Genomic DNA, 25,352 nt, shown 5'->3' on the forward strand with positions numbered 1-25,352 from the left:
CAAAGTAGACTGCCTACCTCCCAGCGTTACAATCGACACAACACGTGCGGGATGGGATAGATACCGAGAGCAGAAGAGGGAAGCAAGACGCAATTGTAGACAAAAAAAGAGAGAGGCCGAAGTGCGTGAGTATGAAGATCTTGACAAGCTGGCCGACAGCGGTAATGCTCGAAAATTCTACAAAAAATGCGACTACTAACAGAAGGTTTCAAGACCGGTGATCTAGTAACCCATGCCCAACCGATGACGATGGAGTAGACGTGCCATTGCCCGACCGCGAAGAAGTTCGAATAGCAATTTCCCTTCTGAAGAACAACAATGCGGCAGGGGCCGATAGGTTGCCGGCCGAGCTGTTCAAATACGGCGGCGAAGAACTGTAAGGAGCATGCATTAGCTTCTTTCTAAAATATGGTCGGTCAAAAGTGTGTCCGACGATTGGAATTTAAGTGTGCTCTGCCCAATCCACAAAACGGGAAACCCCACAATCTGCACCAACTACCAAGCGTATTGTGCGAAAGATTAAAGCCCACCGTCAACAAACTGATTGGTCCTTATCAGTGTGGCTTTTGACCTGGAATATCAGCAACCACCTCTCCGTCGATCCAAGCTGCATTCGACTGCATGAATAGAAGCCGCTTTTACGCCGCGATGTCCGAATTTGGTATCCCCGCAAAACTAATAAGGCTGTGTAATCTGTCGTTGAGCAAAACCAAAAGCTCCGACTGGCGCGCTGTTGCTAACTCGGTTATAATCGCGTAAGCGGTGTTTAAGCCAGTAAAGAAGAATAAATAAATTTTCAAAGCTTTTAAGTATAGTAATTTTTTAAGTAAAAAATGTTTCCCTGAGAAATATTATTTAGAATATTTTATGCTTACTAAGATTGAGATTGCTCGCAGCCTAATTAACCCAAAGGTATTGCCCTGAAAGATTGTTTTATGCCCTGAATAGGGTATATTAGGTTTTCCACGGAATTTTAAACACTCAGAAGGAAACGTTGCAGAATATATGTATGTGGAATTATCAGATTGGCGAGCTGAGTCCATTCAGTCATGTCTATTTGTCTTACGATCTGTCCGGTCTAAGTTTATGAGATATCGGTCTTCGCAAGCTGCTTTTTGTCCTCAAGAAGTTGCTTTTCTGTTAAAACAGCCGATATCAGACTACTATAGCATATAGCTGCCTAAAAAGCATGTCTCTACTTGGAAAACTGTGTCATATGACGAAATATGTTCAAGAAATTGCTCAGAGCGCTACACTATAGTACATAGCTGCCATACAAACTGACCGATCAAAATCAAGTTCTTATATGGAAACATGTATGAATATTTCATCTTCGTTGCAACCGAACTTAACGCTTTTTCTAGTTTAACTCTATAAATATTAACCCATAAATTTGATTCATAAGTTTTTTTTTGGCTGACCCTAATACTCATGTTCATACACACATACCATAAAAATACATATCTTCGCCAGCAATGCAAATGCATAAAATGTTTATATTAAAAGTTCTCTACTCAAAGCCAAGCACACATTTTTTATATTTTGTATATATCTGTGGAAGTCTCAGTTATTTTTACACCTAATTGCCCTCAAAAGCGTGCAACTTTACGACTTGAAAATACATTAAAAGTCCATTAAGCAAAACTTTTCGTATTATTTCAACTTAAATGCATACAATTTGGTTTAACTGTACATTTTGGTTAAGAAAAAAGCAAGAAAGTAGAAGAAGAAAATCATAACAGTGCTAACTGGTTTTTGCATCTCAGATAAAATGTAAATACTCTGCAAAGAGCTCATTCGGTTCGGTTTCATTCTATGAAAATATAAAAAATTAGGTTAGATGAGAGAGAGAGATTTAGAGAATTTTAAAATACTGGAAATTTTGGCTCACAAAAAACAAAAATATAAATTATTTTTAAATGGAAACTAAACAACAGATAAAAATCGATATCAAATAATGTTGACTGACTGACTGCCAATGAGCCATAAAGGATTTACACGCTGTGAACTAAAATATTCAGTTTTTGGAAACCACAAATCCCTAACTGGGCGCCCAAAGCAATAAGTTCAACTCACCACACCTTCTAAGATATTTGACAAAGTGTTGGGAAATGCAGAAATAGTACCGTTCATAAGTACAAAAGACTCCTTGCAAGAGCTTTATATAACAGTTATAGTGATTCGATCTGAACAAGATGAAGATATCTCGTCAACTGAAAAAGTTTTCCATATAATCACTTGAAACCGAATGCTCATTTTATACAACAGCTACATATGTATATGTGGCATTGGTCCATATTCAAAATTTCAGATCGATATCTCAAAAATGACGAACTACCTCGCGATTATGCAGACAGACGGACATGGCTGAATTTTATAGGAATCCGACATTTCCTTTAAGCTTTTATAAAGAAAGTGATTTAAAAGCCATAATTTCTTACAAATTAGCAAATTAAATCTCTCAACACAAAAACTAAAGAATAAAATAATCATGTGTATAGGGTAGAGAAGAAAATACCGCCTTAATCAAACTAGAAAATAATATTGGGTGAATGAATATCGCTGACAAATGTATGCTCCTCCGATAACCGGATCAACCACATCAAGCACGAAAGTTAGGAATCAACTAGAGAATGATTAGGCTTTCCACCAGACTTTTCAGAAAAAATCAGAAAATGGGTGTCCCAAAATTAAAGCACAACTGAAATTTTCCGCTATTTTGTAGTAAAGAGTTGCCAACCCTAAAAATAAATACAAATCGATAGCTGAGATTCCAGGCTTAGTAAAAATGTGGCGTTACATGATAGAACAACGTGTCTTTATTATTGAACAATCTTTGAATTTCATCGACAGATGGATAGTGAGCACAATTTCATCTTGATGGGGTTGTTAATCGCCAAAATTACCACTCTTAGGGTTCTGAGAATCCACATGTGATTGTCGAAAAACCAACGCACCTACAAGGTGCATTCTTTTTTGAAAATAAGACTGATTAAACCGTCACCGGAAAGTTTTAGAAATTGGACGATAAGACGGTGCCATATGCCCTATAGCCCGTGAAACACTTCATTTGTTGCATGAGACATTTCCAGGTCGTGTACTGTCTCGCTTTTGGGATCAGAATTGATCGTCTATTTGATTTAACACCACTAGATTTCTTTTCATGGGGCTATTTAATATTACAGGTCTATTGCAAAAAGCCCACAAATAGCAGTGTTTAAAGGAGAAGATTCACTGATTTCATCTATGAAATTCAGCCATATTTATGCGGAATAGGCATGGAAGCTTCGACAAAGGAATGCATATGTGTATGGAAAGCCGAGAAAACATTTACTCGATGTCTTATTCTATAAATAGCCTATGTATTTAAAGAATCGATAAAAAAAATTACAATCGAAAGGCTAAAAACTTTGTTTTCTATTTAATTCCAAACTTGCGTTAATTTTGGGACACCTTTTATATAGTTTATCATTTCACCAGTTTCCATAGAATCAAACCTTTATGATTTAAAAATACGTCACGAATCGTTTTGGTTTACAATAAATTAAATTAAATCTGCTTCGATTGTATATTTTGCATATAGTTAAGCATAAGGGTTACACACTTCTTACTACTTACACCAGAGTAAAAAGAAATTTATATGGTTTTCTTTTCCAAAATAAATACGGAAACCCACCTACCGAAAGCCAATGGAAAGGGTTCAGAAGCTTGCTGCGCTATGAATAATGGGAACTTTGAAACAACTTCAACGGCGGCTCTTGAACTTGTACTAAATCTGCCAACTATAGACCAGTTCGCTGAAAGCTGCACAGAAAAAACATATAGAACCTTCGGACATAGCTCGGCGGTTATTGGCGGTTTGGCAAACACCGACTACATGAACCCACTTTTCAACTGGGAATGAAGGTTTAAAGTAAACATAGAAAAAGATGACTGGCGGGATGTTAGCTACGCGCATTTCTCTAAACATCTATATGGATGGCTCAAAAATAGACGATGTTGGTGCGGAAATACTGTCCAGAGTTATGCATAAGCTTTTAAATTTGTCGGACCAGTGCAGTATATTTCAATGTGAGGTCTTTGCTAAAGACGCTGATCTGGCCTCTAATGCACCTGCAGGAAATTCCAGAGTCAACATTTACGAGACAGCCAAGCAGCAATCTAGCCAGCATCCTCGCATATCAGCCAGAAGAGTTTTGGGAAACAGGACAGCAGTGGAAAGTGTTGCCAGAAACAAGCAACTTCACTTCTACTAGATGTCAGGCCAAAAAGGCATCGCGGGCAATGAAATAGTGGACGAAATTGCCAAGAATGGTGTACGGATAACACCCAAAAACGTGATCAAAATTAGGAAACCCATGGATTGTCGATACGACGATCTGAACAAAAGCATGTTAAAGAAAATCCAAGCTTCGATGGAACAGAATACCCCCGTGCAAAAGGCGTGTGCAAAACGGTAGATCAAAAGTACACAAAATTTCCATTGGCACCCGATAGAAGAGACTTTAGGAACATAATGGGAATATTTACTGGTCATCGTCTAGTGGTGACATACGCCCGCAAGATGGGGCTGATAGATCGAGAAGACTGCAGGAAATATCTAAAGCAAGGCTCCAGGGAAACAGTGCATTAGAAAACTACGCTCTAAGCATGTGCGTCCCCATGGTACGATACACTGGAGGAGGTATCGAAAATGAGACTACAGAGTCCGTTAAAATGGGGGTCAAGCTCAGGCATCTTAAAGGATGATCCTCACGGATCTAGTAACTGAACTCCATCGCAATAGTATCACAAAAAGCCAAGACTGGTATATATATGTACGTAGCTCATTGGCCTACCAGATTAACCTAACCAATCTTCTTTCAAAGTATATCTTCAATAGTGTTGGAGAGTGGTGAATCGAACAAATGATGGAATCGTTTCTGAGAGTAATTTTTGGTCTAAAACGTATAAAACAAAATTTAGAAACATTGCGGATGTCGCTTATATTTTTTTAAAGAGGTATTAATATACTCTCTTGTATCAATTAAACTTTCTTTTACCTGGCTTTTAGCTTGAAAAAATAGCGAGCAAAGAATCGAAAACAGCTGTTAAATACGAGTATATTAAATACTATTTAATCTAAAATAGGTATAAGATTTAAAATTTGTTTTGTATTCCGTCAGAAAATATTCTAAAGTGCACTTTACAAATCGGACACATCACATTTGATATGAAGAACAAGATATGATTAGTCAAAAAATCAAGAAAAGCTTATTTTAAATATTTCAAAAATTAATAAGAATTAGTTAAACGAAAACAATACACAAAATATTCTTACAAATCCAAATTTATAATTTTATTGCCTAAAAGTACCCTTGTTTTTACAATTACAATCAAATTTAGAATAATTACAGGGAATGTAAAGTGCCATCACTCAGCGTTAACGCCTTAAATTGATAATAAGCCAAGTGTGAAAGCAAGTAAATTATCCGCTTTAATGTCACCACAACTTCCGGTCGCCTGCTGCGCGCCACTTTATTAAAAATCAATAAAACTCGAAAAGACATGCAAACACAACAGCAACAACTACGGAGCAAAGCGCCAAGCCAAAGAGGAATCGAAAAATAATGAAGGCACTGTTGGCAGCAGAAAAAAAGTTGATAATAGAAAGCATTGCACCACAAGAACCGTTATAGGACGAGAGAGGCTGCAGCAGCAATTCCTGTTTCTGGTGCTGCTGCGCCGGTTGTTGCCCGCTCCTTGACAGTTGCGCGCTGAAGGAGTTAGTGTGCCAATTGTCGCCTTCGTCGTACACGTCAACGTTGTGGTTTTGCCAACAGCAGTTAGGCCGCCAGCTGCCATGACTTTTTATATATAAAAATATGTAATGCATTTTGTTGTTGTTGGTGGTGCTACTGCTGCAGCGCGCTGCCAACATTGAGGCTTTCCGCCTGTGCGCTCTTCAATACGCGCAGCTTCGAATAGATGATGTCCCAGTCGAGGTAGGCGCCCACAATGTACCGTACATTCTGCTCGGAGTCATCGTACCCGGTGCGACCGTGCAGCAGACGAATATTATTGAAAGTCAAAACGTCGCCGGGTTTCGTTTTAAATGCAAAAGCGTCGCGGCGCGCCAAACGCACAAACTTGGCGTAGGCCTGGTACCAGGGTATGACGGCGCGCAACGGCACGGAGAAATGACTGTCGCGCTGCGGAATGCTGTGATTTATACGCGTGTAATTTCCGTCACTGTCTAAACTGTAAAAAGAAGCAGAGGAAAGTTGAATAAAACGAGGAAAAAAGAGTAGATAGCGGATGCTGCGAGAGCGGCTGCGGTGCGCGGTGGCAAGTGTCAACGGCGCGTTAGGAAGGCGCAAAAAGACAAAAAAAAAACAACACGAAAAAAAAAATAAATAGAAAATGAGTTGTAAATGAAGCGACAACGCCGGCGACAGGCAAAACGTACAAAACAAGTTGCTGCGCCTCGAAACTGAGGCTATAAATAAGATTGAAAATCGATTTTCATTGCATACACCCAGGCGGCACACAACGCGCTGCAATATTACATATAAAATATGTATGTGCGCGCAATGCAAATGCAACTGCAAAACCCCACAGCGACAGGCAAGTGCGCGTAAGTGGCAGCGACACTCAATTTTCTTCGTCCGCTTAAGAGTTGCCCTGGGAATTGACGCCTTGCCTGCTAGACAAATAAATTAAATGCCACCACTGTGGCCGCATTGATTTCGTAGAAGCAACCGTGCGGCTCCTTGCACCGCATCTTACCGCCGACATAACTCTTTTCGAGAATTCATTTTAAATGCAGCAACTAGAGAACAACACTCCTCCCCACTCACCATATCACCGGCGCGCGCCAGATATTGTGAAAACTCCGCCCATCCTCACTGCCGATATCATTCCAATCGACCTGCGTCTCCGTTAGTATACGGTAATCCGCTGGGTGTTCGTCGCGCAAGCGATCGGCTATGTGAAATCCGTCGACTAACAGATTACTGCCGCCAACTGACTGCGACTGCACCACGCAGTGCAATATATTCACGCTCGGCTTGTATTCATAGTAGGGTAGGTCCGTGTGCAGCGGCAGCGGATCGGAGAGGTAGGCGTAGTTCTTAGCGCCTGGTTTCGCCTGCACAATGAACTCTTCGCTGTTGTGGAAGAAATTTTAAAATATTTTATTTAAAATTTATTAAAGTGTACCGCTTACCCGTAGGTGGTGCGTCGTATAAAACCCACACGGTCGGCTAATTGACGTACAACCGTGTTTTCCAGTGGCGCGTCTTCGATGATGACCACACCGCGTACTGCTAGTGCCTCAAGCCATTGTTGTAGAGCTGTAAAGGAAAGCTTTTTCGTATGAGAAATTGTAATGATGTCTGATGATAACAATATTCCCACGATATAACCGAAATATGACAGATTTATAACCGAAACATCGTTTCATTAATTTTTTTTTTAATCTGCTTTTCTAAGACGCATCACTCCAAGTTCTCTTACCCCTTAGATACTCAAAGCTTTCATACAATTATCATTAACAAAATTATCCCTGAAAACAATCATAGGACTACAAAAATGAGACAGACAGATTCGAAGAGAAAATAATGAAAGCTATGGAACTGGAAACCTGTGCTCAACTAGTGGATCAGGTTACAACTTTTTTATCCTTGATACTCAAAAGAATTCATCGTTTTTGGAAATATTGAATATATTGGTTATATTTATGGATGAAGAGATAAGTTTCGCTATAGTCGAAAGAGTGTAAACTCTCATCCTCTTACATCTAAATTTAAACTTAATTTTTTTTTATTCGACTCTGGATCAGATGTCACATAGCTTTGGAGATAAACTCCATTATCCGTTTCGAATTATAGAAGTTTTCAAATAATATTAAAATGTGGGCTTGACTACGATGTTAGCCGAGCTCAGCAAGCACTGGTCAGCAAACAGCACATGTGTGGTTCTGAAAGCTTTCTGACCCCGAGTGCAAGCTGAAAGGTCCATTAAACTTCTAGCTCTCAGTAAGACTCATGTCGCTGCAAAGATTTTGGCGGGTGCAACTTATAAAAGTTGCATGGTGAAAGATGAGGTTTCCACCTCCAGAAACTTTTTCAGTAAAAACTAAGGCTGAAGCACCTCAGTTGTCATACTTTTTATGAGCTCGGAGAATTAGCTGCAATTTATGACAGGCTCTAAGCCTTTTGTAGATATGTGACAGTCGTTTTGATCCATATCTGGGAGTTCTGCGCAATTGGGTTTTTTCGTGACCTCAACAGTTATTAGCCTATTTAACCTACCTAATCCAACCTGACACTACTACTTCGAACATAATTAAGCCTGATATCAACGTCTTCATCTATAAGTTGAAAAAATTCAATCTTAAATCTTAATTTGAAGCACTTTCCAAATGTCAGTTGTCAAATAATGATTTCTATCTAATGATACTAATCATATTAGACTTTAAGCTTCGTGTCTGATTTGTGCAGGATGAGATCCAACGAACGAAACTTAGTTTTCTTCTCTTCTTTGGTAAGCCTGATGGAGTTCTATAAGAACTTTTATCAAAAATGCACTCGATAGTCGACTTATTTCATCATCGTTTTGAAGTCGCTTAAGAAAGATCACGATCGACGCAGCTTTATGAGACGCTTTTTATTTCAGAAATTAACGCAGTTTGCGGTTTTGTAGTCTCTTTCAAATTAATCACCTATAAGACTATCATTTCAACCATTCTATGTAAGTTATATCTGTATAACTATTATTTTGTGGCATTTTCACCGAATTCTGCATTAAAACTAGAAAAATTTGGCAACCCAACCACTCCAACTTCCCCCACTTACCCTCATCTGTTTGCATCACATCTTGAAATTTGAAAGTTTCCGTAATTTCTTTGAACTGCTGACCGGCCCAATGTTTTGGTTTTGGCCGATAAAATCCATTCAAATACCGTTGTCTGCGCTCATCACTGAATTCACGCTCGCGCAGCCACTTCAGATCATAAGTGGAAGTATGCTGATCACTCCACTTAATCACAACTTGCTCAGCAACCGAATCAACCTAATTAATTAAAGAGAAATTTATGCCATTCAACGGTAAAAATTAGCATACTAATTAAACTCACCTGAACATCGAGAGCCACCACTTCAGTATCGAAGCGATCCCAATCGATGCGACGCGACTTTGAACTGTGATGGTAGCACTGCTCACAGTAGCAGTTGTCACGTAGCCACACACTCGGAAATTTCATAATTGCATTATCACACGATTTATGCCGTTGCACTAAAACATATTTACCCTCCTCCACGGAGGCGCTCAAGTGACGACGCACGACTTTTTGTAAATGCGAAACGGAACTGCGCGCGACACGCGTCAACGCACAGAAAGCGGGTGCGATCATTTTCTAGTAAAACGAAGCGCACCGTTTGACGATCACAACGAGACTAAAATAGAAGCGGAGAGAGCACAATAGTGTGCCTCCAGCTGCCGGGCGACAAGTGATAATGTGGAGCGCAAGCGATTGGACTTTGTTAGTTGACGTCAGCATAGCTGAGAGGACGTTGGCACTGAGCACGCTATCGCTTGGTCCACATCGCGGAGATTAGACGCTATTGAATATTAGCCGTGCATGTAAAGTCTTTACAGATTGCTAACCGTTAATTGTTATCTGCGTGTGGCGTGAGAATAGTACGCTTCGTTTAATCTTTGTATAAACAAATCATTAAGAATCTTGTTATCTATAAAACATTTGCATCTTCGCTAATCGCGGTATAATGTTTCCGATTAATCTAAAATATTTTTTGAGATTAATTTTATAAAATAAAAGCAAAGGGCCCACAAATGTAGCACGTAGCTGCCGCTTTAAATTCGTAGAAGTGTTAATTGCTAGTCAAAACAAATCTTTTAGAAGAGATGAGTTCACTAAGTTGGTTAGAGCTTTCCAATTAATACACCTCCACTTTTAAATGAGATCGTTATCAGTTTAGTATTGGTCTTACTTTCGAAGACGTTTTTTTGTATTTTGTCAATAGATGTCGTTGCAGTGGTATATCTCCAGTCCTACCAATCACATACCTTATAGTGTTGGAAAGGTGAGATTTAAAAGAAATTAAGTTCGGGAAAGTTGAAAAAAAGTTACAGCTTTTCAAAAATTAGTGAAAATAATGAAGAAATTCGCTATATTTTGATATATTTGTATAACAAAGGGAAGAATGCCACGCAAGCCACCAATGAAATCTGTGAAGTTTGCGGAGACGATGCTGTATCAGTTCGTATAGCGTAACAATAGTTCGCTTGCTTCCGTTCTGGAAATTTCAATGTGAAAAGTGCATCTCGCTCTAGTCGACCTATCGCTAAGAAAGTCGAAGTAATTATGGAAAATATTGGCCAGGAACGTCACATAAGCAGCCATGACATCGCTAAGGAACTTAACATTCAACATCAAACGGTTTTGAACCATTTAAAAAAGACTGGCTACAAAAATAAGCTCGATGTTTGGGTACCACATGAATTGTCTGTGAAAAATTTAATGAACCGAATTAACATTTGCGATTCTTTGCTGAAACAAAATGAAATCGAACCGTTTCTGAAGCGAGTGGTAACAGTAGATGAAAAGTGGATCAAATACGACAATAATGTGCGAAAAAGAACACGGTCCAAACGTGTTGAAGCTCAACAAATAGTCGCAAAGCCAGGATTGGCACCTCGAAAGGTTATGCTGAATGTTTGGTGGGATTGGAAAGGAATCATTCACTATGAGCAGCTCTAACTGATGAGATTGAAGCAAGCAATCGAAAAAATTGGCCAGAACTGATCAACAGAAATGGCTTCCTCTCCTATCTGGACAACGCTAGACCACACACATTTTTGATGACTCGGCAAAAACTGGGAGAGCTTGGCTGGGAAGTTTTGATGCATCCCTCATATAGCTCTGATCTTGCACCATCGGTCTACCATTATTTTCGGTCAAAGCAGAATTCCCTTAATGGAGTAAAGTTGTCTTCAAGAGAAGCCTGTGAAAATTACTTGTCGCAGAGAAACCAGCGAAAAAAATGGCAAAATGTGGTCGACCAAAATGGTAAATATTTGGTGCATTAAAGTTCATTATAAATACAAAAAGACTTGTTCGATCCAATATATTGTATTGCATATATCTAAAAGCAACGTTCGCAAGAAGAATAAGTAATCGGTACCTTATAAAAAATGGTGATGGTGAATACACGGAACTGAATTAAAAAACATTTGCCACCTGTCATGATTGTTGAGAATATGCTGGTTAACAGATAGTCAAAAATTTAATGAAAATATAAATGTTTAAAAGCTAGAATCATCCTGACGGTTAACATTGTCATAATTTTTTCCAACATTATCGGAATATTGTCACCAATAACGTTCAGATTCCTAGACTGATTGTAATAATTATTAGTAAATTATTTGAATAAATTTAAGACATGTAATTCTTCCACGGAGCCCATAAGGAACAACTTTTCGTTGAGGTCATTAACAGTACCTATCAAGAGCGCGAATCTAAACTAGTTAAATAACTAAATAATTTTTACTTAAATAATAGAGTCTATAACGCACAAGGCTGTGGTTTCAGAGATCAAGAAATTATATTAAAGATAGATTACTGTGCGAAGATAACTTAATTACATCATACTTTGGTATAATATACTACTTAAGATATTTAGTATGAAAATGTAATATGTTTTATTGCCACTCCTAAGATAAAAGATTACACTGCCACAATTTGTAAAGGATTTTAGATTAATATTTTTTTGTTTTGCTAGGACTTACCCATTTTGTAAAAGCATCCGCTCCAATTATATTTGAAAACACTTTTTTCACACAATTTAATTTCACTTTATGCACTTACTTCACTTTCACTTTATCACACTTTTCACTTCACATCAACCAAATAGCACTTTCTGAAATGAAAATAAAAATATATATTGTAACTATTTTTTAATATTAAAATTTAATATATAAGTTACGTAAATACATTCAAATTTTTTTATCAAAAAGCAAAACTAAAATGGCTCGATACTTCTAGAGATTTGTTTACATATTATACTAGAGAACCTGTCCACGCTTTACTCTGGTTGATACATAGATTGTACACATTTTGAATACATGCTTCTGATTTGAAAGAATTTTGTTATGTTTGAATTGTATTGACTTTTAACATAAAGAGTTAAGATGTATCATTATGTCCGTCTCCTGGTTCTAAGCTACTTCCCAACCAATTTTCAACCAAATCGGTACAGCCGTTCTTGAGTTATAAATTGTGTAGCTAACACAACTTTCTTTTATATATTAGCTTGTCAAAAAAGTCTTGCGGTATTTTCGCTAGTTGGCGCAGAAAGCGCGTAATTCTAGTTTTATTCGTCGCATCGGGTCACGCTATACCTTTTTGGAAAGCTCATTTCACGCTAACACGTGTTTGATTGATTTTGATGATAGCAAAACATGGACCAAAATAAAGAGAAAATACGCCATATTTTACAGTACTACTACGATAAAGGCAAAATGCATCCGTCTCCAATAAAATTTGGTTTATGGACTACAGTTTCCATTCCCCGCACCGATTTTCAACGTTTTCGTTCTGGTGTATGGTCGGATGACCAGCCGTTCTCGAAAATGAGTGAATTGGTCAAAAAAGACCGGCCTAGTAGCAGCCGTAGTATCGGCCAAGAGCTGGGCATGAGTCATCAAAAATTCATTTCAATTTCAATAAAAAAAATTCAATAAAAATACCGCAAGACTTTTTTGACAGCCCATTATATAGATATACCCCTACATGCTCGAATTAGCAAACGAAAGCGTAAAAAATATTGGGTCTAATCATTGAATCCTTTTCGACCGAAAAACTTGCCGATTCGATCAAAACAAATGGCAAATGGAAATCACTGGAACAGTATCGAAAAGAAAATTTTCGAAGTAGTTGAACTCCCTTACCGGCTCTATAAAATATGGTCAGTGGCTAAAAGATGGCGTTAATTTAGAATTTAATGAACCTTAAAATCGAGAATTTTTGTCGAAATCTATTCGCTGGTGAGTGAATTGCGGAAATGTAAAAAATAGGGCATTTGCGCCCTAAATTATATTTAAATGTGTATTTTAGAGATAAGATTAAAACCACATACTTAAGAGATGTGCATAAAAATGGAATAAGTATCACGAAAAATTATCATGCGTTTATATTACAGCTTTGGGCCGATTTTAAATTTGCAGCTCAAATTCAATTCTTGGAAAAGGGGGTGGGTTTTTCAGCTCACTAACTTTAACCACTCGAAAAGGAGATATACAAAGGAGGCAGTATGCATATATCTGTTGAAGGACTAAGAGGCATTAAAAGTAAATAAGAGACCAATTGACGCAATTTATTCCAAATACAAAATTTATAATTTTTCAAGCATGGCCAAGCAAATTATTACAGATACTGATGTGAACCTGTACACATTCTATTCTCTCCGTATCGCTGGTGATAAAAGAGTTTACGTTAAAGCATCGACGGCATCAATAACCGAATTCGATTTTGACACGGATTCAACGATTAGATCCATTATACATATCACAATGGTCAGAGCATAAAACTAAAGTCCATTTTGTGAAGCTTACTTGTTAGAACTTTAATCTATATCTCAGTTATATCTTAACTGGATCCGAGTATGAAAACGTACTTTTCAAGTAGAAAATAAAGTATGGCAATGGATTTAGGTGTTTAGCTTTGTATTGAGACGCCTCAACCTAAAACTTTGGGCTCTAGGCAACTCCTTTTTAGTTTCACTGTTTTACGCCTGTGAACATTTCAAAACAATTGGTCTATGTAAAAAAGTAAACCACTTTGTTCCCTCTATCTTACCTCTAATGTTTTCTCGAAGATAGAGAAAAGATCTTGAAGATTCGAGAAAGTAGGTTAGGATCTTTTAACGCTAGTGCACCTATTAAAAATTTTGCATATACACACTCGTGGCCACGCAAAGCTTATCTTAACTTTTCCGCTTTTCTAGTTTGACTTCTGAACAGCTAAGGTTTTGGGATGCGAAACATCAGCGGATCTTTTTGAATAGTTTCATAAAAGGAGCTCAGAGAACGTATAACACAATATATCGTATACATACATTGTACTAAAAAGGTACAGGGAAATTGAAAAAAATTGCCCGGGTAAATAATATTAAAAAAAAAATAATTTTCTAAGTTGAAGGACTGCCCTTAATTACCATGCCAACTATGAACGCGATCTGTCAACCGGTTAGCTTACAGCAGCTGATTAAAAAGTGAGTACACATCAATAGTGCGTTGCGATTTTTACAATGGATAAAAATAACGAACACAGAATTTGTCTCAAATTTTGTATTTTTTACCATATTTCGTGTGCGGAAAGTTGCGAATGTTGGAAAAGTCTTACGGTGATTCAGTTTTATCAAAAACACAAGCCTACGAATGGTACAAAGCCTCCAAAGACGTTCTGAACGACCTTCGAAATCTTCAACTGATGAAAATATAAAAAAAGTTCATCGGTTAGAGATAAGCCAAGAGAGCTCGACATCATTGGTCGAAAATGTTTGAAATTGTGGAGGATATATTAGGTATTCAACGCTTTAACAGATGATTTTGCACCATCGCATCGAGCCACGATTGTGACCGAATTCAAAGCCAAAATCGCAATGAATACAATCGATAAACCAACGTATTTCCTAGATTTGGCTCCGTGTGATTTTTTCTTGTTCGTAAAGCTAAAATTGCCACTCCTTGCAACTCGTTTTCAGTCGATCGAAAAGATAAAACAATCGCTGAAGGACCTGAAGGCCATCCCAAAAGTGAAAAATGGTTCGAGGACTGGAAAAATCGTGGCATAACTGGATTACATCTGGTGGAAATGACTGTGAACGCGACAAAATAAATATTGATGAATAACTAACTATTACATCTTGGTAGTTGAGAATTTTTTTGTGGAATTCAAGCGTGAAAACTTAAATAAAATTTAAAAGGCATATCTTTACACTCAACACCCATTTGGCGCTATCCTGAAAGTGATCTATAAAGCAATAACTGTCAGCGTGTTATTTCCTTAAGTACTCGCATCACATTTTACACGACGTTCAGTCGCGGCGTGCGAACGTAATAAATATGAGCGAGCGAGCCCAACTCTGCAACTGACAACAAAATCAACTGCTGCAACAGCAAAGCACGAGACACATTTCCGCGAGTGGAAGAATTTCTTTTATAATTTCATATTTTCTTTTTATTTTTTTTTTATTACGCGAAAAATGCGCACATTTTATTTGTTTCAAACGGCATGTGAGCGAGCGCCTTCATGTATGCAATGGCATGTGCGCAGAAATGCATGCACGCACACACACACACGGCTGCTCACAAGCGTTGATATGAATTTCATGTGTGCGCAGTCACTTAGAAATCAGTCAGTCAAATACACAGTTAGCTACCTACGCTAACCGCCTGAAAGTATGCAATTGTTCTGCAAATGTGCGGCGTTCGCTCGCATGAAATAATTTGCGGTTAACACTACGTTGAAGACATTGACGCTGCAACATATTAGAGTTGTGGCAGGTTGAAGTTTAGCTTGGCTTCCAGTAAAAATTTTCCACACACGCCTGACTGACAAACGTCACTTCAAGCATGCGTGTGCGTGTATGTGTGTGCGTTTTCACACATGTACTTGGGTGTGCTGCTATTTTGTCATTGCATTGCCGTACGTGCAACCAGCAGACGACATGCAACGTGTGGCTTCACGTGTCTTTCAAATATTTATGTGTTTCTTTTCAATGTGTTGGCTTGTCTTTTGCTGCGTTGTCGTGCATGTTTTCACTTCGTCAGTCGGCCTGTCACGCTATCTGTCCTTACTTGCCTTTCAGGCGCGCTGGTATGCACATTTGTCTGTATAGGCATTTCATATTCATGTATGAGGGTGCGTTCATATGTGTGTGTATGTGTGGGCTTTGTGGCAGCATATCTATTTGCCTTGCATATTTTCGCTCCTTCTGGGTGTCATGGCGTCCTAATGTAATTGGAAATTGTATGTGAAATAAACAAAGACGTGCATGTCGACAATTCGCTTTTCAAAGTTGCCAACGCTGCCAATTCATACACAAGCTGACAGTTTAATGCACACAGTGCAAATGTTGTATAGCAAATTCTTGGGTGCACATTTATATATTCACAAATATATATTTATATTTATATATTTATGTACAGATTCACATAGAAATGCTTCAATGGAGCAGCTTTTCAAGCGTTCGCTTGCATGGACACTGTTGTTCAAAAGCATAGTTCCACGTTTGAATTCAAAATTGTAACCAAAGAAAAAAGAAAGACATTTTTGTGGTATCCAAAGTTTTCTGTTCGCCTATCTTAGATATAATAGTACATTTTCTACCAACTATAGGAAGTTTTGGGCCACGCCCATAAATCGATTCTTAAAATTTCAACTAAAATTCATTTACTCTTGTAACGTCTAGTAAAACTGCAAAAATTTCAAGAAACTAAAAAATAATGATCACTTTCGGCCAACAAATGTAACTCAGAGGCCACTCGGGCTTGCTCATTGAGGTCCTTAGAAATAAAAAAACGTTTATTATAAATACCTTTCGGAAACGGCTAAACATTTCATATATCATTCCATAAACAATAGTTAAGGATAACCACAACTAAAGGTTTTAAATATTTTTGTACACTTGAAATAATACTTTTGTAGAGATTCTCTTTCTAGTAGTTTAAAGTTCGTAGATTTCGAAATGGTAAGAAAATTTTATAAGAGGGGTTCTGAATCTTCGGCATCTCGTTAGATCAAGGTTATGGATAATCTTTTTTAGATAAATAAGAGCCGAAACAATGCAAACAAAGCTCATGTGCGTTTAATAGGCAAGAAAATTTTAGTAACGGGTCGATAAATCGAGCAAACATAGATCGGGTTCGCTCCACATTCAATATAGTGGGTAATGAACATCCTCAACGACGCCGTTTAGTGCATACCGAAGATGCTATTGCTACAGTAGAGCAGAGTATCGAAGAAGACCTGAATTATTGCATCCGCCATCGTCTGTATTGACTCGAGCTATGCTCACTAACTTTATGAAATCTTTCGCCGAAGGATCTTAGTGTGCGGCTTACAAGATCCAATTCGTGCAAGAATTGAGGCCTAATGATCATAAAGCGCGTCGCACATTCGGTGGATGAATCCAAGACGACATGGCCACCGATACCGATTTTCGCAAGATTTTATTTTTTAAGCCACGAAGCTCACTTTATGTGGAATGGATACATTAATAGAAGAAATTGTCGCATTTGTATTCGATCCAATGCCGTCCCTAAGCCATTGTTGAGACGCCGTTATATCAAACAGTTCTTGTTGGACAGAGGGTATATTTTTTTTGGACGATGTTCATGGAGACGACCCCTGTTGCCAACTAGATGGCATTGTCATACATCTAAGGAAACTATCGAAATATTGACAGAAACTTTTCCGAACGCGTTACCTCGCTAAGTGGTTCTTCAAGATCGTGCGATTCAATACAGCTGGTCTTTGTTGGATTATGTAAAGTCACTTATCATCGGGAAGATTGACGCTTTCGAAGATCACATTCGTTGCATTATTGCTGACATACGATCACAAACGCTGCAAAAAGTGATTGAAAATCGGATATCTCGGAAGTTATTCAAGTCAGCCGCGGCGGTTAGTTGCCCGAAATATTTTTGAAAACATATTGGCAAAATCCTTCCTTTATAATAAAACTAAATTCTTGGCCCTGTCATTAATTAAATTATGCCTTTTCTTTCTTCTTGACGATCACAAAATTAAAATACAAGCGGGGAACAGTAACGATGCCAGGGAAAAAATCTTACAGGGGAAAAACAACATTTGAGATATGAATGGATGAAATAACATAGAGATTTTGATAAAAATCTTTGAACTCTTCGAACTTTTTACTATACAATTCGATCAAATATGTATAACTTAAATATACTTTTTTTTCTTCAGTGCTCCTTGGGGACTAACTATCGGGATTAATTCATGTACTTGGACTTTCGCTGTTTTACACTTCGACAAAAGAAAACCTTCAAAACTAAATAATACATATTCCAAGGTATTGACCAAAATTATTAAGATTATTCAACTTTCAATTAGTCTCTAGTAAAAGTTTCTCAGTTTATCACAGCAACTGAGCAATCATTCTGGTGTTACTATTGCTTTGAGCTGTTATGTACATGCCACATGCCACTCTTTGCGCGTGTATCATTTGCTTGCATCTCTAATTGCTCTCTAGTCGCTAACCTTTAAAGTGTTGACATAATGAAGAACATCGAAATAAAAATAAAACAGATAACTTTTCAAATGTGCATGCGGTGGCTGGGATACCGTCCTCCACGTGTCTCGTTGCATTGTTGCGGTGTCGCAATTAATTCCAATTGTCGAGATTTCCTTTTGATTTTATTCGCCCCTTTGTCACCATTTCACTTCCACTAACTGTAAATTGAATTACTCAGCGGATTTTGTTTAAAATAATTATTTTTCGAAAAAGTTTGATTTGAGTTTGCAGGCAGAGCTTAAGATGTCCTTCCAGTTACTTTAGGATATAACATATGAAACCAGATATTGCTTAGAGAATTTAACATAGAATATAGCACAATTTCCTAAAATCAACAAAATTGAGATAGAAGACTGACTAGGTCAATCACTAACTATTATATGATGTAAATGCCAAAAAGATTTTAGCTTTTCTAGAATAACCGAGGTCAATTTTGTTACGTAATTACTAGGAGAATCACTTTAATGTGTAGACAAATTAGATAAGAGTAGAGTGTTAGTATATTATATGGAGCCAAATTGAACATCAAAGTTAGGTAAAAAAGCGCAATTCCCAGAGAACTTGGTAGGGTTCAAAATATACTACTTGGAAAATAATGCGCGTCTATGCAAAAATAATTCCGTAATATCATTTCAATTTAGAGACTTTTTAACATTTGGGGCATAGCCCACTACAGAAAGGATGAGTCCTTGCATGTCATAACGGGTGATATAAGTAGAGGTCACTTTCAATAGCCTTTTTTCAGAAAGCCTTTTGTTCAGTATTGTTTATCATTTCATTATGGAATTTTATCTGTAAACAATGGTTTTCACGCGCTTCGATGTTCAACATAATCGGGCTATTCTCAACACCATCAACCATCTTGAGACCCAACATTCATTATTGGATAATATACGAACAAATAGACTACGTCTAGAGTGCAGTGAGGAAAATATAGCAGCCGTAGCTGAAATTCTTACATTTTGTTCAAAAACGAAGCAGGTGAGAACATAACCGTCAATAGCGACCATTACCGCGCCATAATAATCGACTATTTGATTCTTGAAATTGAACTCGTGATCTCGGCGACATTTGGTTTCAACAAGGCGGCGTTACTTCCTTCATATCGCATCAATCAATAGATTTATTGAGAGAACACTCGTGAGCAGATAATTTCACGTTTTGGGCCAGTCGATTGGCCACCAAGATCGTAAGATTTCACGTGTGATCAGTAGAGAACTTCAAATTGGACCACCCTTTAGAACTTCAATGTTCGATGTCACTCCAAATATTCCCTGCTTTATAAAACCTTTGAAAAAACAAATTTTCCAGAGACCTTGGTAGAATTCAAGAGATAATTTCTGGAAAATTATATCTGAAAATTCTAAGAAGATTATCCAATATAATTTTAATTTTCACCCTTTGGCATATAGTACCCTACATATATGTAGCTGCTCGAAATCTTTAAGGAAGGCGATAGTAAAGAATGATATTAAATTACGTGAAAATTTATTTTTTATAACAATTGGCGTCATATTTGATGAGATGTTTTCTCATTGAAGGTTTTTCACAGAACACCTTACATGTTCTGAAGGGAACTCACGATAAAATTGAATGAATTAGGAAAATAAATCGATTCGACCAATCTATAAATATTCTAGAATTTTTAGCTTAAGCACGTGGTTAAAAATTGCCACCTAGTTAAAAAGAAAGAGAATTGAGAATATCAAGAAATGCCAGTGTTGCTTAAAAATTAACAAACCCTTTTTAATTTTGTCACAAATATTATTATATAAATAATTTTCTCCGGTAGTAGAGATTCTTACAACATAACCAAAGCGAAGAAAAGTAGTCTCAGTGGCATTCACCAGTATTTGTGCTGTTGAAAAATTTTTTAATTTTCTAACACTTCTGCTTACGTTGAAGATCTATCACTTCTGATATTTCTGGGATTTCGATATATCCTAAATAACCTAGATTTTCGGAAGATCTACCTTCAAGGACTAGCTACAGCAATAGACGATGTCTGCCCCCATTGGCGATAAGGGTATGACTAGTCAAATTAAGTATGAACCACCCACTCTAAATAACCGCTCCAATCCATCTGAAGTGTGTATAATCCCTCCTTTCACCAACATGCCGTTAAAGCAACATAGCATTGAAAAATTCTCACAGCTATCAAGAGCGATAAGTGTATGCCTATAGACTTACGAACGAAAATGGTGATGGCGGTAAAATATTATAAATTTCTGCTGTTGCAGGCTACTAGTAAGGCCTTTGCGGGCCACAACAACGCCGCCGACGGACGTTACTTTATATGGATCAAGCAGCAATTCCCGTGAAAGCAATAAAAATCGCAAAAAAATGAATTAAGGCAAAATCACAATAACAATAAAGTCATATATGAGCTTGGACAAAAATGGACAAAGCAACAACAGCAACAAAGCAGCAAACAAATAACAAAGGAGCAGAGGAGATAAAATTGATGCATGGTGGCGAAATATAATCACAAAGAGCAGTTGTTGACGCAGCGTGCGGCATGCAACATGGAGCGGCAGATGAAGATGAAACCGTTTTAATATTACATATATATATAGTGTTTTAGGTAGTGGCAGGCGCTGCGAAACAATTAAACTGCAATTTGCTTGATTGAAGTGTTGGCCTTCAAGATTGCAGCAAAGAAGCAGCAGAAGTAGCCAAGGAAGGAGAAGAGGAAGCATAGCAGCATTTTCGTATTTTCACAAAAACGCCACAAAATCACTCACTCAGCGTCTGAAAACCAGTTGCGTGTTAAGCAAAGCCACTGCTTGCTGCTACCAAGCGTTTCCGAGTTGCCACAAACACACACACACATTGGCAGACAAGTGTCAATATCCCGATATTTAAAACGTTTTTGTCCATATAGAGCGTCGGGTGCAATAAATTCTTCATCATCATCAATTTTATCAGCGCGTTGCAGGGGCGCAGACCAAAGTCAAAATGTTAAGAGAGACGCGGACAGCAGCAACAACAGGCGGTGGGCACAGAAACAAATGGAATAAAAAGTAGATAAAACAAACACGAAACAATAACCAGACAGACATACAGTCCATTTCGAAAGAAAGACAGGCGAACAGTAAATCCGCAATTCGCACACTACTCCGCGCCTGCGAATGACACGCAACGCGCATAAACGCGGGTGTACGCGTCGGAGCAACAAATTCCCAAGTCGTTGCAATAAAAATGCAGCGCGCATGTGACAACGATTTGTACTTTGGCTCCTTTTATGGCGGGGCCAACAGCGCGGACATCGCGCGTACACACACACAAGCGCACGCATGCACAAATGAAAGCCACGTTGGTTGCCGCAAAAGTCGGTGTAAATAAACCTGGCAGTGGCGCGCGGTAGCTGCAATCGCCGCTGCCACCACCGCGCGCCGCGTTGTAGTCGCGCTCCGGCGCGCGGTGACAGTGCGTGCGGCCGGCAATCTGTTCAGCAACAGCTTCATATAAGCTACGGATGTTGTTATTGTTGTTTTTGTGCACAATTGCAACCGAATGGCTGCTACAACGAGCCTGCAACGGGCGCTTTGTGGTCTTTGCGTACAACGCAACTCGATTATGGTTGCGCGGCCGCTTAGCCTTTTGGCTCGGCGCGGCGCGGCTTGACTGCGCTTTAAAGCCACGTCCATTTCAATATTTCGTTTTGGTCATGAAGACCTCGGCTGGCTGCTTCATGTAATCTTTTTCCATTGTTGATTTTATTTTTATTGCGGAAAATTGCATTTGAAGTTTTTGCTGTTGTTGTTGAAATAGAAGAGGCAGGCACTAAACATTACAAATCAGTTAAATGGTTAAATGTTGTTGTTGCTGTTTTGTAGAAATGTATGGCTAATATATTTTATTGTGTTGGCTTTTGTTACTCTTGTTGTTGTTGTTAGTGTGCAGACATATTTGTTCTGCCCATTTTAGGTGAAACATAGTTATAATTTATGTCGATTTGCTTGAGATTTCACTGATTCGCACATGAATGCTTGCTTTTATACAGTAGCGAGAAATAAAATAGCATAGATGACATGTGTTTAAGAAGTGTATTGTGTTTGATTTTGTGGATCCCATGAAATATAATTCTATTTTAGTGTGCCTTGAAATCGAATTCAAGGAATTCCTCAAATACCTACTGCCTTAGTCTGAGCTCTGGAGACTGATCAAGTCATATAAGTTTCATATTTCTTTGAGTGGAGTTTCTCACAGAGCCAAATTAAACACTAATGCTTATAGGATGGTTAAGCAAAGAGAATCTCTTGTCCTCATTCTGAGAGTTTCGACGTTGATTGAATTAAGAATTGAGAGGATAATTAAACGAGGATAATTAAACAAGGAAAAGAAAAGATAACGCATATGCAAAAAAGTGGTGCTTTCAAAGCGGAAGGCCTTGTCTTCACTCAGAAAGTGGACTAAATTAAGTGAAATTTAAGTCCAGTAAATAATAGCATGCGCACAACATGATATTAGAACGACTAATTCAAGAAAAAAACGAGAACTAACTTTGAGCCTCACTGTATGATATCCGAACGGAGCACAAGCTTTAACGCTCAGCGTTTCAAATCGAGCCAATTGGAACATAATGGCTTCATGATTCGATTTATTTTAGTCTTAGCCAAGCCACTAAAGTAGAACTTAGAACTCCATTATGATTGCATGAGGTTATAAGACGAATATTTTTTCGATGTTAGCAGTGCAGGTTTCTATAATATTAGGATGTTCTCGTAATTTATTCAATACTTAAATTATTTTGAACTTTTAATAACTTTTAATAAATCTTCATAATATTTCGATTCTCGTCGCCGGAAAATTGTATAATCATTTCATTCTTTAGTCATTTTTTATTCTTTAAGTTTATGCCAAGCTATTTTGTAAACTAATAATGCCATTATTTTCTTAGCAACTGTTCAAACATTCCTATACGCATTATATATTCTTGCATGTTATAGAAGTTCAATTCATGGCGCGTGAAATTTTTAAGAGCCCCACGAGGTTGTATCCTTTAGAAATGTTCAGAGACTATAGTCGCTTCCAATACTGACAATGAAGAAAATGAGAAACTAAGTTTATCGCTCACTCTGAGAAAATCCTTTAAAAATTTGGAGTGACCAAGCTTAAAGTTAGGTCAAGATTAGGTATAATGGCATACTTTTCGACTGTGAACGAAGGCTGTCCTTTATGATATTGCCAGTAAAACTAAACTTGTATTCTCTATGTATAGTACGAGTAGGATATATAGTACATCCACTAGTTTTGAATAGAACCCATTTTTATGCATTTAGAAATAAGTCATTCGTTTTTTTTTTTGCTGAGATAAAATATCTCATATCATTGCGAATCGGAATATCAAACCCTTCGATCACAATTATAAGCGAAAGATGTAGTCTCGCTTACTTCTGAAAACCGTTGCGCAAGTCAACCATGTGGTGGGGAAAAGTCTAATGTATCACTATCATCTTCTACTGATCATGTTGGTAAAAACCCTTCATTCGATGCTTTATTTTTAGAATAAATCAGCAGGAATTTAGGTGTCAACTTTAACAATAATTATATAGGGACAAAACGAATTTTCTTCAGAGTAATCGTAACTTAACCCAGTGTGAAGGATAAAATCGTTATGGACTATAATCAATAACGTTACTTTCGAAAAGTTTAATTAAGAGGTTATATACACTTGTGAAGGTTAGAAAAATTTATATTTGTTATTGCATTTGCTTAACCTATATTTTTTTAAGATTATTGCTTCCAAATTTCATAGAGGTCTGAGCACTAGAACCAAAATTACAGCTGTCAACAACGCGCTTCTCCCATTTCCCCCCGAGTACGTGCCGAACGCTCGTTCACGATTATCTCAAAATGTTTTTTTTTTTTAAAGAACCGTTGCGGTGAGCAAAGTTTCTCAAGAACCATGTGACCTAAAAAAAGTGTATCGGCACAACAGCTTTAGTATCAACAAATGGGCAAATTTTTCACTGAAAAATTAAATCTAACAACTTTAAACATATATAAACGTAAAAAGAATCACGTCGTTACAAAAAAAATCTTAAAAACCTTGGGCTTTCGTTGATCTTGTTCTATCTGAATAATTAATCGTTTAAATACTGGGATTAACATTTCCCATAAAACTTGAACTTTTCACTGATATTTGGCGTAAAGCTTTAACCTTAACAGTCCATATATTGGAAACATATGTTTCATTGAGAATTGTTGATTCTCTTTAATTCGCAAACGTAATTTGTTTTCAACTATGGCCCCTAGACAATGCTGAGACGAGTTGAAACCCTTGTGACCGTCTGTCTGTTCGTTCGTGCAAGCTCTAACTTGAGTAAAAATTGAGATATCTTGATGAGACTTGGTATGCAATGTTCCCTAGTACAAAGAAAATTACTATTTCATGGAAGGGCGTAATAGGACCCCTATACCTATAACGTAACATAACCAAGCACAAAACTAAGATATAGAAATGTAATTTAGAATAGGGGATCGCAGTAGCAAGGGACACCTGTGGGTAAACAATTTTTAAAAAGTGATCATGGCTTTGCCCTCTAATAAATTTAATATATATAGCCCTTAATCCACTAAATATATACCAACCAAATTCATCTAGCGCCAAAATTATACAAACTCCAACCGACAGTGTGAAAAAGGATAAAATCGAATGATAAGCCCGCTTACTCCCCAAAACTACATAAAACGGGATAAAACCTTAACTAAATATGCCAGAGACATTCGGACTACAGCCACGCCTATTTCCCATATAACACAATTTCAAATTCCGACTGATTCTGTGCTTCGATCTGTACAAATTAAGAAGCAATATAACTGGATAAAACTTTGCAGGAATAATGCCTTTGAATTATCTACTTTAATACCAAAAATTGTATAAACGAAAGCAAAACAGTACAAGCCCCAGGGTATTGAATATGTGGACCTCAGAGTCTAAAGTTGACTTTTTACCGAAAATATCGGTCAATGTGTGAGGTATATACTATTTTGAACTACTAATTTTTAATTAGAATTTTTATA

The 25,352-nt window shown here is 37.6% G+C and overlaps 1 protein-coding gene and 1 long non-coding RNA gene across 4 annotated transcripts in view; both read right to left on the minus strand.

Annotated features, from left to right (window-relative positions):
* The window catches only part of LOC126758626 (uncharacterized), a 237,543-nt gene that overhangs the window by 107,557 nt on the left and 104,634 nt on the right, over positions 1 to 25,352 (minus strand). For all 3 annotated transcript variants that reach the window (XR_007666862.1, XR_007666863.1, XR_007666861.1), the window contains exon 3: positions 11,791 to 11,921. This is a non-coding gene — a long non-coding RNA (uncharacterized LOC126758626). The remainder of the gene's footprint in view (positions 1 to 11,790; positions 11,922 to 25,352) is intronic.
* On the minus strand, positions 5,314 to 9,446 carry LOC126758620 (gamma-butyrobetaine dioxygenase). The gene is made up of 5 exons (XM_050472966.1): positions 9,119 to 9,446; positions 8,838 to 9,054; positions 7,208 to 7,334; positions 6,840 to 7,148; positions 5,314 to 6,240 (listed from the first exon to the last, which is right to left on the minus strand). The coding sequence occupies exons 1-5, from the start codon at positions 9,392 to 9,394 to the stop codon at positions 5,895 to 5,897; spliced, it is 1,275 nt and encodes a 424-aa protein (XP_050328923.1). The 5' UTR covers positions 9,395 to 9,446; the 3' UTR covers positions 5,314 to 5,894.

This window comes from Bactrocera neohumeralis, chromosome 5, assembly GCF_024586455.1.
Source record: "Bactrocera neohumeralis isolate Rockhampton chromosome 5, APGP_CSIRO_Bneo_wtdbg2-racon-allhic-juicebox.fasta_v2, whole genome shotgun sequence".
Lineage (NCBI taxonomy): Eukaryota > Metazoa > Arthropoda > Insecta > Diptera > Tephritidae > Bactrocera > Bactrocera neohumeralis.